Source organism: Oryctolagus cuniculus, chromosome 1 (assembly GCF_051225735.1).
Source record: "Oryctolagus cuniculus isolate XC-2025 breed Fujian yellow rabbit chromosome 1, ASM5122573v1, whole genome shotgun sequence".
In the NCBI taxonomy this organism is placed as follows: Eukaryota; Metazoa; Chordata; class Mammalia; order Lagomorpha; family Leporidae; genus Oryctolagus; species Oryctolagus cuniculus.
The window spans coordinates 67,079,781-67,093,646 of NC_142867.1; the positions used below are offsets into that span (position 1 = coordinate 67,079,781).

General features: G+C 41.0%; 1 protein-coding gene across 8 annotated transcripts in view; it reads left to right on the forward strand.

Moving 5' to 3' along the window:
• Positions 1 to 13,866, forward strand: part of UVRAG (UV radiation resistance associated) — a 327,227-nt gene that overhangs the window by 206,469 nt on the left and 106,892 nt on the right. The window contains exon 13 of one of the 8 annotated variants that reach the window (XM_089331118.1): positions 1,885 to 2,262. The exons of the other annotated variants lie outside the window; for them this stretch is intronic. Within the exon in view, the coding sequence (XP_089187244.1) occupies positions 1,885 to 1,966 (82 nt within the window). The 3' untranslated portion in view covers positions 1,967 to 2,262. Of the gene's footprint in view, positions 1 to 1,884; positions 2,263 to 13,866 lie in introns of those variants that run through there. 8 annotated transcript variants of the gene reach the window in all.

The following is a 13,866-nucleotide window of genomic DNA, read 5'->3' on the forward strand; positions in this document are numbered from 1 at the left end:
TGTATTAAATGCATTTTTGACATTTTACTATTTTCCACTTATGATGGGTTTATTGGGATATAACTCCACTGTAAGTTGTTTCCTGACGAGAATACAGAGAACAAAAGTGTTGGAATGTTGAGAAAAATGCTAGACACATTGGACACAATACACATGTCTACTACACATATTGTTACAGACACAAAGCGAGGGCAAAGGGCAGGGGGTAAACACATTATCAAAAGAGAATGGCTGAGGCTGATGGTGTGACTCAGTGGCTTAAGCCTCTGCTTATGATGCTGGCATCCCATATCAGAGCACTGGGTCCAGTCCTAGCTGCTCTGCTTCCAGTCCAGTTCCCTGCGAATGCCTGGGAAAATAGCAGAAGATGCCCCAGTACTTGGGCCCTTGAGACCCACATGGGAGACCCATGTGGGGTTCCAGGCTCCTGGCTTTGGCCTTGCCCAGCCCTGGTGGTTGTGTCCATTTGGAGAGTGAGCCATTGGATGGAAGATCTCTCTCTCTCCATGTCTCTCCCTCTCTCTCTCACTCTGCCTTTCAAATAAATGAATAAATCTTTTTCTAAATAAAGAGATAATGACTGGGAATTTTTCAAATATAACAAATTCAAAAACAGAGTGACTACAAAGAAAACATACTTAAGGAAATGTAAAGAGCTGAAAATCAAACACAAAGGGAAAATATTAAAAGCAGCTGGGGAAAAATGACATTTTAGTATCAAAAGGCTTATGATAAGATTGAAAGCTGGTTTCTTAGTGGAAACAACACAATCCAGAAAAGGTGATGCAATGACATTTTAAATTACTCAAAGGAAACAAATGTAAGGGCAAAGTAAAGACATTTTTCAGACCATAAAAATGGAGAAAATTCTCCCCAGAAGACCTACACTGAAGGAAATACTAAAGGCAAAATGAAAATAATCCTGCAGAGAAAATGAAGATGCAGGAAGGGAGCCAGCATTGTGGTACACTGGCATCCCTTATCAGTGCCAGTCAGCATCCCAGTCACTCCACTTCCAATCCAGCTTCCTTCCTTCTAAAGCATCTGGGGAGACAGCAGAAGATGGCTTACACCCATACTGCCCATGGGAGACATGGGAGACCTGATGGAGTTCACACTTCTGGCTTCAGCCTGGCCCAACCCTGGCATTTAGAGAGTGAACCAGTAATTGAAAGATCTCTCAGCCAGTGCCGGCTCCCTAGGCTAATCCTCTGCCTTGCGGCGCCGGCACACCGGGTTCTAGTTCCGGTCGGGGTGCCAGATTCTATCCTGGTTGCCCCTCTTCCAGGCCAGCTCTCTGCTGTGGCCAGGGAGTGCAGTGGAGGATGGCCCAAGTGCTTGGGCCCTGCACCCCATGGGAGACCAGGATAAGTACCTGGCTCCTGCCATCAGATCAGCGCAGTGCGCCGGCCGCAGCGCGCCGGCCGCGGCGGCCATTGGAGGGTGAACCAATGGCAAAGGAAGACCTTTCTCTCTGTCTCTCTCTCTCTCTCACTGTCCACTCTGCCTGTCAAAAATAAATAAATAAATAAAAATAAAAAAAAAGATCTCTCTCTCTCTCTCTCTCTCTGACTCTCTTTCACATTGCCTTTCAAGTAAGGTGAAAAAACATTTGTTGAAAGAAGAAAATGCATAAAAGAACAAAGGGCAAAAGAAAGGATTTTGACTTTGAAACAGATAGTAATGCCTCATCAAATAAATGGGATACACATAAAATGTATGTGGGATTATCATGCATGATTCTAACACAAAAATTGAGAAGGAGCACATGAAATTAAAATACTGGGGCTTGCATTATGGCATAGTGGGTTAAGCTGTCGCCTGCAACACCAGCATCTCATCTGGGTGCTGGATCAAGTCCTGACTGCTCCACTTTCCATCCAGCTCCCTGCTAATGGGCCTGGGAGGGTTGTGGAGGATGGTGCAAGTCCTTGGGCCCCTACACCCATATGGGAGACCTGGATGAAGCTCCTGGAAGTGAACTAGCAGATGGAAGATCTCTCTCTCTTTATCTCTCCCCGCCTTTCTCTGTAATTCTGCCTTTCAAATAAAATAAATCTTTAAAAAAGTACTCTAAGATCCTGTTGTTGTCTGGAAAGTAATAAAAATATCATTTTTTGTTACTCTAATAAATCAAAGATATTTTGTGTAACTTCATATCCACTAATAGAATTATTTTATATGAGTGAAAATTTAATGAAGGAAATAAATGGGAAAATATGTAAGAAAATTGATCAAAAGAAGGTTTTAAAAAAAGAAAAATACACATTAAGTAAGATGAATAGAAAACAAATAGCAAGTTGATAGTTACAAGCCCAGATTTATCCTATGATTATATTAAAAATAAATAGTAGAGACTGATGTTGGGCACAGCCAATTAAGCCACCCCCTGTGATGCTGGTATTCAATGTTGGAATGCTAGTTTGAGCCTGGCTGCTCAACTTCTGTTCCAGCTCCCTCTAAAATGTCTGGGAGAACAGAGAAGAATAGCTCACATGCTTGGGCCCCTGCCACCCACATGGGAGTTTCAGGCTCCTGACTTCAGCCTGGCCCACCCACAGCTGTTGTAGCCATTTAGGGAGTGAACCACTGAACAGAGGATAACTGTCTCTTTTTGTCTTTCTCTCCTTTTGCCCTCCCCTCCCCCTCTCCCTTTCTCTACCTTCCAAATAAATAAGAAATATCTTCTTGAAAAGTGTAAATTGTACTAACATTCTTCTTAAAATAAAGATTATTATAGTGAATACTAAACTCATTCTGCTTTCAAGACATACCTCAGTTATGAGGACACAGAAATACTCAAAGAGTGAATGAAAGTGTATTATATAAATAAGATCTAAATGAGAACTAATATAACTATACTAATATCAGTGAAATTTAAGGCAATATCAATTAAGTCAGACATTTTTGTGATAATACAGTCAATTCTAAATCTATGAGACTTTACTTCAAGTATAAAGACAAAATTTCCCAAAACTACAAGGAAATCTTACAACAGAGGACTTTTATCAACTATTAGAGCAAGTAGACAAAAAAATCAGTATCTAAAAGACCTGAGCAGCACAATTAATAAAGTAGACCTAACTATGTATAAATAACATTGCACCGAGCAGTTGTAGGATACACTTACTTTTTCTCTGGTACACATAGATTATTTACCAAAGTTGATTATGCTGGGCCTCAACAAATTCCAGGAGAATGAGACATTAAGAATACATTCAGTGACCACAGTGGAATTTATTGGAAATCAATGATAAAACCCCAAAAATGTGTGGCTATTACAGTATATGCTTCTGTGCTTCTGTATAACTTACAAATCAAAGAAGAAACCATACAAAAAGTCTAAAATTTTTTGAAGTGAATGATGGTGAGAATATAGTGTATCAGAATATCTAAGTTATAGATAAATCTGTAACATTAAGTGCCTGTGTCAGAAATTTATAACCTTAAATGATTGTGTCAGAAAAAAAGAAAGATGTTAAAGTAAATCATCTTAAGTATCTATGTGAAGCCACCAAAAGTCAATTAGTTTAGTGCTAGGAAAGTGAAAGGAAGGAAGTAGTAAAGGTAAAGATAAAAATCTAAATGTATGACTATACAGTAGAAAAATAATAAAGGCAAAAGTTCTAATCCAAAAAAGGCAAAAGTTCTAACGCTTTAGAGAATTAATTTAGAAATGAAAAAAGACAAGGCAAAATAACCAATATAAGGAACAAAAGAAAGTTGATACTGCAAGTACAGACAATTAAGGATGAGAAGATCCTGTTAACAATCTAATGCTAATTAATATGAAATTCAAAGAAAATGTCTAAATTTCAAGCAAAACACAACTTTCCATTTTTTCAAACCATGAGTTTTCATGAACTCATTCCATCCAAACTCATTGTATGAAGTCAGCATTGCCTTGATTCCAAAACCAGACAAGCACACCACAAAAAAGGAAACTATAGACCAATATTGCTGATGAACATAGATGCCAAAATACTAGCAAATCAAATCCAACAACAGATCAAAGTGGGATTTATTTGAAGGATACAGCAATTTGCACATCAATAAGCATATAATGTCACATCAACAGAATGAAGGATAAAAATCATATGAACATCTCTCTAGATGCAGAAAGGGCATTCAGTGGGAGTGGTGCTGTGGCATAATGAATAAAGCCACCACCTGCAATGCCAGCATCCCTGGAAAGTCCTGGACTGCTCCAGTTCCAATCCAGCTCTCTGCTAATGGCCTAGAAAAACAGCAGAAGATGGCCCAAGTGCTTGGGCCCTTGCTTTCCACGTGGGAGCCCCAAAAGAACTTCTTGGCTCATAGCTTTGGCCTGGCCCAGCCCCAGCCATTGTGACCCTCTGAGGAGTGAATGAACGGATAGAAGAACTGTCCCCTCCCCTCCCTTCCCTCCCCTCCCCTTCTCTTTGTAACTCCAACTTTCAAATAAATACATTAATCTTTTTAAAAAAGAAAGAAGCATTCAGTAAAATTCAGCATTCATTCATGATGAAAACGGAACAAATTAGGAATAGAAGGAACAAAACTCAATGTAAAATAAAGGCTATATGTGACAAACCCACAGTCAACATAATTTTGAATGAGAAGAAGCTGAAAGCATTTCCTCTAAGATCTGGAACCAGACAGAAATGTCCAGTATCATCATTCTTATTGAAGATAATACTGGAAGTCAGATTGATTAGGCAAGAGAAAGAAATAAAAGGACTACCAATAGGAAAGGAGGAGTCAGGTTATTCTTGTTTTGAGTTTGCATGATTCTTTATATAGAAAAACCTTATGACTCCACCAAAAGACTTTTTGAACGGATAAGTGAAATCAGTAAAGTTGTAGAATGAACACACAAAAAAAATCAGTAACATTTGTGTAGACCAATAACAAACTCACTGACAAAGAAATTGTAAGAGCGATCCCATTCACAATAACTCCTGGGAATAAACTTAACCAAGGATGGGAAAACTTATTATTATTATTATTATTTTGACAGGCAGAGTGGACAGTGAGAGAGACAGAGAGAAAGGTCTTCCTTTGCCGTTGGTTTACCCTCCAATGGCCGCTGCGGCCGGCGCACCGCGCTGATCCGATGGCAGGAGCCAGGTGCTTCTCCTGGTCTCCCATGGGGTGCAGAGCCCAAATACTTGGGCCATCCTCCACTGCCTTCCCTGGCCACAGCAGAGAGCTGGCCTGGAAGAGGGGCAATCCGGACAGAATCCGGCGCCCTGACCGGGACTAGAACCAGGTGTGCCGGCACCGCTAGGTGGAGGATTAGCCTAGTGAGCCGCGGTGCCGGCTGAAAAACTTCTATAATGAAAATTACAAGTGGCTGGCACTGTGGCACAGCAGATTAAAGCCCTGGCCTGAAGCGCCAGCATCCCATATGGGCGCTGGTTCTAGTCCTGGCTGCTCCTCTTCCAATCCAGCTCTCTCCTGTGGCCTGGGACAGCAGTAGAAGATGACCCAAGTCCTTGGGCTTCTGCACCCAAGTGGGAGACCAGGAAGAAGCTCCTGACTCCTGGCAAGAGCAGGTTAATTGCTGTTTGAGGCACCCTTATCAGAGTGCCTGAGATCAAGTCCCATTCTGCTTCTGATCCAACTTCCTGCTATAATGTGCCTGGAAGGCAGCAGAAAATGGCCTAAGTACTTTGAGTTCCTGCCACCCATGTGGGAAATCTAAATGGAATTCCTAGCATTGATCTGGCCCAGATCTGACTTAAATGTCTGCCCCTAAAACATTTTCATCACTCCAAAAGACCTTCCTGTACTCATTAAGCAGTTATTCCCTGAATCCTACCATCCCTCAGCCCCTGGCAGCTACCAGTCTACTCTCCCTCTCTGTGGATTTTCCTATTCTGTATATTTCATATAATGGAATCATAGAGCATGTGCGTGGAGGTAGAGCCTGTATGACCTACCATAGGTAAGGAACCTTTTTCTTGACAGGGGTCATTTAGATGTTTATAATGTTATTTGTGGGCCGGTGCCACGGCTCAATAGGCTAATCCTCTGCCTTGCGGCACCGGCACACCGGGTTCTAGTCCTGGTCAGGGCACTGGATTCTGTCCCGGTTGCCCCTCTTCCAGGCCAGCTCTCTGCCGTGGCCCGGGAGGGCAGTGGAGGATGGCCCAAGTGCTTGGGCCCTGCACCCTATGGGAGACCAGGATAAGCACCTGGCTCCTGGCTTTGGATCAGCGCGACGCGCCGGCTGCAGCGCGCCGGCCGCGGCGGCCATTGGAGGGTGAACCAACGGCAAAAGGAAGACCTTTCTCTCTGTCTCTCTCTCTCACTGTCCACTCTGCCTGTCAAAAAAAAAAAAAAATGTTATTTGTGGCCCTACACAATTATCAACTCAAAATTAGCCTTTGTAGCTTTCCTGAGTTTCGGGTCCCACCCACGGTTGCCTCGGCTGGGCCAGACCCAGTGATTCTGTGGGCCAGATGTTCCCCACCCCACAACACCTCTCCAAAGGGCTCCACCTCCTAGTGTTGTTGCGCTCAGGATTAAGTTTCCCACACATGAATTTGGGGGCATACCTTGAGACCATAGCGCCATACTAGTTCCCTCTTTCTCAAGTGTAGCTCCCGTGCACCTCATGTGGCGTCCCCCTCCGCAAGCCTGTGAGCATGACAAACTGCTCTTCGACTCATCTGTTCAGGTCAGGTGTTGAGAGCTCGACTGTTCCCATACTCCCAAGGCAGGCATCTCTCCCTCTTAACCTGTTAACAGATAAATCTATTAAAGTAGTCGTTTCACTTTCTTTATAGTGTTCTTTGATGCACATTTTTAATTTTGATGAAATTTAATTTCTTTTTTCTTGTTTTTAGTACTTTAAGTGTTATATCTGAAATCCACTGCTAAATTCAGGGTTATACAAATTTATCCCTATTTTTTTTTTGCAATAGTTTTATTTTAGTTCTTATATTTAGGTCTGTAATCCATTTTGAGTTAATTTTTGTATATGGCATGATATAGGAGCCCAATTCCAGTTGTCTTGGCATAGTTTTTTTTTTTTTTTCCTAAAGATTTATTTATTTATTTGAAAGTCAGAGTTAGAGAAGGAGAGGCAAAGAGAGAGAGAGAGAGAGGTCTTCCATCTGCTGGTTCACTCTCCAGTTGGCCACAACAGCTGGAGCTATGCCGATCGGAAGCCAGGAGCCAGGAGCATGTTCCAGTTCTCCCACACAGGTGCAGGGACCCAAGGATTTGGGCCACCTTCTGCTCCTTTCCCAGGCCATAGCAGAGAGCTGGATGGGAAGTGGAACAACCGGGACTTGAACTGGTGCTCTATAGGATGCTGGCACTGCAGCGTTAGCCCCACTTGGCTTGGTTTATTAAAGAGACTATTATGTCTTTGGCATCCTGGTTGAAAATAATTGCTCAGATTTTATTTCTGGACTTGAGTCCATTGATTTGTATACATCTATTCTTATGTCAGTACCATAATAAGTTTTGAATTTGAGAAGTATGGATTCTCCAACTTTGTTCTTCCTTTTCAGTATTGTTTTGGCTATTCATGGTCCCTTGCAATTCCATACTAATTTGAGGATTTGGTTTTATATTTCCACAAAAAAAAAGCCATTGATATTTTGTTAGAGATTGTAATAAATCTATAGATTGCTTTGAGTAGTATTGCCATCTTACAGAAACAAGTCTTCCAGTGGATCTTTCCATTTATTTTTATCTTTTTCAATTCTTAACAGTGTTACATATCACATCATGTGTCATTAGACATTGTTTTTGTTTTTCCTTTCCAATTTAGGTGTCTTTTTTTTTTTTAAACCTGCCTAATTGTTCTGGCTGGAATTTACAATACAATGACGACTAGCAAGGTGAAACCAGGCATTCCTGGTTTTTTCTTCTTAAGAGAGAGCGGTTAGCCTTTTGCTGTTGTGTATGATACTACCTTTGAGATTTTCATGAATGTCCTGAGTCATGTTTAGGAAGTCCTTTCTCTTCCTAGTTTTTTGAGTGTATTATTGTATTGTTTTTTGGCAAAAATTCAGATTATCAAATGGTTTTATTCTTTTCCTCTGTTAATGTAGTGTATTATGTTGATTTACTTTAGAATGTTCAGCTGCCCTTGGTTCCCTGGAAAATAACACTGGGTCCTGGTCTATAATCCTTTTGAAATGTTTTTAGGTAGTTTGCTAGTATTTTAGTGAGGATTTTATATCTATATTTATCAGATATTGGACTATAGTTTCCTTTGCCTGTGATGTCATAGTCTGGCTTTGGTATTGGAGTATTACTGGCCTTTTTAAAATGAGTTAGGAAGTAGTTCCCTATTCTCTCTCTTGTTTCTTTCTTAAGTACTCTTAATTCACCAGTGAAGCCATCGGCTCCTGGATTTCTTTTTGTCGGGAACTTTTTAATCACTGATTCTATTTTTGTTACAAACCTATTCAGATCTTCTATGTATTGTTGAGTCAGTTTAAATAAGTTATGCATTTCTAGAAATTATGCATTCCATCTAGGTTATCTAATTTGTTGGCATTCAATTGTTCATAGTGTTTTCTTTTTATTTCTTTAAGGTCTAAAATAATGTCCCCGTATTTCTTTCAGATTTTAGTTATGGGCATCTTGTTTTTCATAGTCTAGCTAAAGATGTATTTATTTAGCTGATCTGAAAGAGCTGACTTTTGGTTTCATTGATTTCTTTGTTGTTTTTCTATTTTCTATTTCATTTTTCTGTGCTCTTATCTTTATTATTTTTTTCATTTTATTTTGTTTTCTGTTTGCTTTTTCCTACTTGCTAAGATGTAAAGTTAGGCTGTTGAGTTTTTTTGTCTTTTTGTTTATTGTTTTTAATTTATCAGAGAGACAGAGAAAGAGAGAGCTCCCATCCACTGGTTCACTTCCCAAATTCCGGGAATGACTGGGGCTGCCCTGGGGCTGAAGCCACCAGCCAGGAGCTCAATTCAGGTCTCCTGCCATGGGTGGCAGGACCCAGTCACTTGAGCTGCCTCCCAGGGTCTGCATTGGCAGGAAGCTGGAAGCAGGAGCTAGAGAAAGAAATCAAAGCCAGGCCCTCCAGTGTGGGACGTGGTCCTTTTAACCACTAGGCCAAATGCCTGCCCTGAGATCTTTTTCAGTGTCAATATTTAAAGCTACAAATGTACATGTCCCACAAATTGTTGCATCTTGTATTCTTGTTTTCCTTCATCTCAAAGTATTTTTTAATTTTCATTGAAATTTCTTTATGGATCCTTTGGATGTTTAAGAGCCTATTGATTAAATTTTATGTATTTGTGAATTTTCCAGTTTTCCTTTCATTTTTGATTTCTCAGTTAATTCTTTTTTTAAAAAAAACATTTATTTAAAAGTCAAAATTGCAGAGAGACAGGGATAGACAGACAGAAGGATCTTCCATCCTCTGGTTCACTCCTGAAATGACTGCAATGGCTGGGGTTGGGCCCGGCCAAATCCAGGAGCCAGGATCTTCCTCTAGGTCTCCCACATGGGTGGCCCCTAGAGGCCCAAGCAGTTGGGCCATCCTCCACTGCCTTTCCCAGGCCGTTAGCAGGGAGCTGGATCAGAAGTAGAGCAGCTGGGACACAAACAGGCACCCACATGGGATGCTGGCATCACAGGCAGTAGCTTTACCCATTATGCCACAATGCCAGCCCATTCATGCTGCTTTGACAGAGAAGTTGGTTTTATGATTTTGGTATTTTTAAAAATTACTACAACTGTTTTTGTGACCTAACATATGGTCTGTACTAAGAATGTTCCATGTGGACTTAAGAAGGCATAGAGGCCTGTGCCATCGGCTCTTAGCTTTTGCCTGGCCCAACCCTAGCTGTTCTGGCCATTTGGGGAGTGAACAGCAGATGGAAGATCTCTCTCTCTCTCCTTTCTCTGTAATTCTAACACAAAACTTTGAGGACAAAGCCTTTAACACATGGGCAAACGGGAGCCACCCAAACTGATATCCAAACCATAGTAGTTGTCAAATCCTCTATTTCCTTGTTGATCGTCTGTCTCGATGTTTTATCCATTATTGAAAGTGTTGATCTCTCTATTACTGTAAGATTGTCTGTTTTCCCCTTCAATTTTATTAATGCTGCTTTATATATTTTTATCTCTTTTATTTTTTGGTTCATATGTTTCTTTTTTTTTTTTTAAGATTTTATTTATTTATTTGAGAGAGTTACAGACAGTGAGAGGGAGAGACAGAGAGAAAGGTCTTCCATCCGTTGGTTCTCCCCAGGTGAACCAACAGCCGGAGCTGCGCCAGTCCAAAGCCAGGAGCCAGGTGCCTCTTCCCAGTCTCCCATGTGGGTGCAGGGGCCCAAGGCCTTGGGCCATCCTTTACTGCTGTCCCAGGCCACAGCAGAGAGCCGGATTGGAAGAAAAGCAGCTGGGACTACAACCGGTGCCTGTATGGGATGCCGGCGCCGCAGGCAGAGGATTAACCTACTGCGCCATAGCACCGGCCCCGGGTTCATATGTTTCTGATTGTTGTTAATGTCTTCTTAATAAACTGATACGTTTATCAATATATAATGACTTTTTTTTTGCCTGTTTTGATAATTTTTGACTTTTTGTCTGATATTATTTTAGCCCCTTGGTCTTTTTGTTACTATTTAAATGAAATATTTTTCCATATTTTCTCCTTGAACTTGTGTCTTGGCTCTCATGTGAGTCTCTTGTTGGCAGCATACAGTTGAAACATATTTTGCTTTTTCATTCTGCTAATCTCTGCCTTTTGATTAGCGCATTTAATCCACTTACACTTAATGTAATTACTGGTATGGAAAAACTCATTTCAGCAATTTTTCTGTTTGTTTTCTATGTGTCTTGTATTTTTTGTGCCTCAAACTCTCCTCTCCTGCCTTCCCTTGTGTGTAACTGATTTTTTTGGTAGGGTGCCATTTTTTATTCCATTCTCATTTTCTTTTCTGTGTATTCTTGAGTTTTTTTTAATGGGGGTTTTACTCAGGGGATTATAATTAATACCATATATATATAAAAAAACAATCAAGTTTCTTTTTTTTTAAAGATTTATTTATTTATTTGAAAGTCAGAATTATGCATAGAGAAGAAGAGAGGCAGAGAGAGAAGGTCTTCCATCCGTTGGTTCACTCCCCAGATGGCTGCAACGGCTGGAGCTGCGCCGATCCAACGCCAGGAGCCAGGAGCTTCTTCCGGGTCTCCCACATGGGTGCAGGGTCCCAAGCACTTGGGCCATCTTCTACTGCTTTCCCAGGCCATAGCAGAGAGCTGGATTGGAAGTGGAGCAGCAGGAACTCGAATCGTCGCCCATATGGGATGCTGGCAGTGCAGGTGGCGGCTTTACCCACTATGCCACAGCATCAGCCCCAACAATCTAATTTCAACTGCATACCAGCTTAGCTTCAATAGCATACAAAAGCTCAGCTCTTATACACTTCTGTCCCCCACCCACTTTATGTTGTTATTTTCACAAATTGCATCTTTATATATGGTGTGTCCACAATACACATTTGCCCATTTAGTTCCTTTACTGGAGGTTTTTTTTTTTTTTTTTTTTAAGATTTTATTTATTTATTTATTTAAAGGCAGAGTGGTGCAGGGGATGTGGGGTACAGTGGTAGGGGGGAGGGTCTTGGCAATAAGAAAGGGAGGGAGAGATCTTTCAACCACTGGTTCACCCCAAAATGTGTGCAGCAACTGGGCCTAGGCTGAGCTGGAGCCAGGAGACAGAAGAACCACCCAGGTCTCCCACATAGGTGACAGGAACCCAGATACTTGTGCTATCATCTGCTGTCTCTGAGTTGCATCAGCCAGAATTTAGATTGGAAGGAAAAGCCAGATTCGATCCGAGACACTCTCTTAATGGGATACAGGCATCCCAAGTGGTTGCTTAACCCATTGTGCCACAACAGCTTCCTGTTACTGTCTGCTGTCCTCTAGTTCCAACTCGAAGGCCTGAGCCTTCACTTCCTGCTTCCACTGAACCTAGTAATCAGCAAGAGATGGAAGCTTAGAGTCTTCCCTTAACAGACATCCTGTTCTGAGCATAAGTTCTCCAGTATATTTGGACACTTTTGAATACCCTATTTTCTCAACGAACCTCTTGCCAGCTTTTCTTCCCATGCCTTAGGCAATCTGTTTAAAGTCCTAGTTGTGATCATTTGCTCCAGGTAACTGTGGGTTGTCTGTTTGCCTTACCACTGGAGCAGCGTGAGCTGCTTTGCGGCAGCAAGTTCTGACTAGGTGAAATACAGGCAAGTGCCGTGCCTTATGCAGGCAGCCCATATGTATATTAGAACAGAAAACGCCCATTTTTTTTTTAAAGAAGATCTGCTCCCCTCCCTTAGGAACCAAGGGTCAGGCTCCACACTTATTTTAGCCCCTTGGATGCTGTCTTACAGGCCTCTGTGAGATGGGGAGGCGAGTAGGGCCAGAGCAAGTCCAAATGCTGCAAAGTTTTCCTCATGGTTTTCAATTGCCTTTATCATGATTCAACATTCAGGCAGTTGATAGAAATCTTTTGACTATTTTCCAGCACTTTGACAAAGTTAATTCCGATGTTTTTTGCTTCATTTTTTGATGTTTCTCTAGAGGGGCAGGCTTTGGATCAACCTACTTCAGCATGTTCACTGACATCATTTGGTTTGTATGATGATGAAAAACATGACTTCCAAGGGTTGAAGAGAGTCCTAGATGATTTTAAGCAAGAGAGAATACCGTGACCAGATATGTCCTTGAGAAAGAGTACCTTTAGTTTTCTAGAAAGTGATCTCTCCCAACCTTTTCTAAGTTCTATAAATTCTCTCTCCAGATTGCCATCAAATTTTTACATGATAATCAGATTTAAAATGTTAGTTATGTTGGAAGATTACTTTGGGAGCTTGAAGGAGGGCTGTCCCTTACATGGATAAACATTCTTGCCTATCAGTTATACACTTAATTTATGATAGGAGCAGCTTAACATGTGGGCAGCTCCAACTAGAATGCCCCAATGGGAGTAGCATCCGTGATTTGTTTATTGGTTGATTGATTTCCTCAGGCAGACTAGAAGGCCAGCTAGATGTAGGTGATTACATTACATGTATTTTCTTTGGCAGCCAGGAGAACGACAGGAACTGCATTTTTATGAATGAACTTTACATTCTTCCTCTATCTTTTTCCCCTTTGTGGAAATACAGACAATGTTGATTCTAATAAATACATTGTTGACATTTTGATATTTCTAAAAGTGAAATGCATCTTAAAATTAATGTCACATTATAATTGATAGTCTTATCTTAGTGTTATATGTCAGTGATAGATTTCACAGTTAATGCTAACAGATTTTATGAACTATTTAATGTTTTTAGCTGTTTCGTCCATTTTTTGTAAAGTATTTTTGAGACCTTTTTTGAACAACACAGTTGTATACATGAGATATATAAGTAGAAATACATTTATTGATTATGCTTGCTGATTGAATCCACCTCGGTTATTCTTAGCTGGGATCATTGAGAGCAGATTAGACATGGTTTTCTTTTCTCCTGAGTTTTCAATTTTGATGTAAATCTTTCCAGGATATTAGATGGAGTCAGGTCTTCATGGGAGATGGAAAATGGAAATTGAATGACTCATTGAACAAATTATATTTAATGTAATAGGCCTAGGAATTCCCAGCCTCTTCCCTCTCTGATTACTGCCTCATCTGGCTATTGGCACATGAGATGTTAGAATTCAAGCCCTGTTTAGCCAGTTTTGCTGAAAGAAAAAAAAAGGAGAACCACACAGCTATTTCTTTTCTTTGTCTGGCCTGTTTAAAACATGGGTCTGGACTGATGCCTTGCCTAAGCCATTACTTGTGCACCTGCACACTGTAAAGGGAAACTCTGAAGTCTTTGCTGTACTTCACTCTGAAGACTCAGA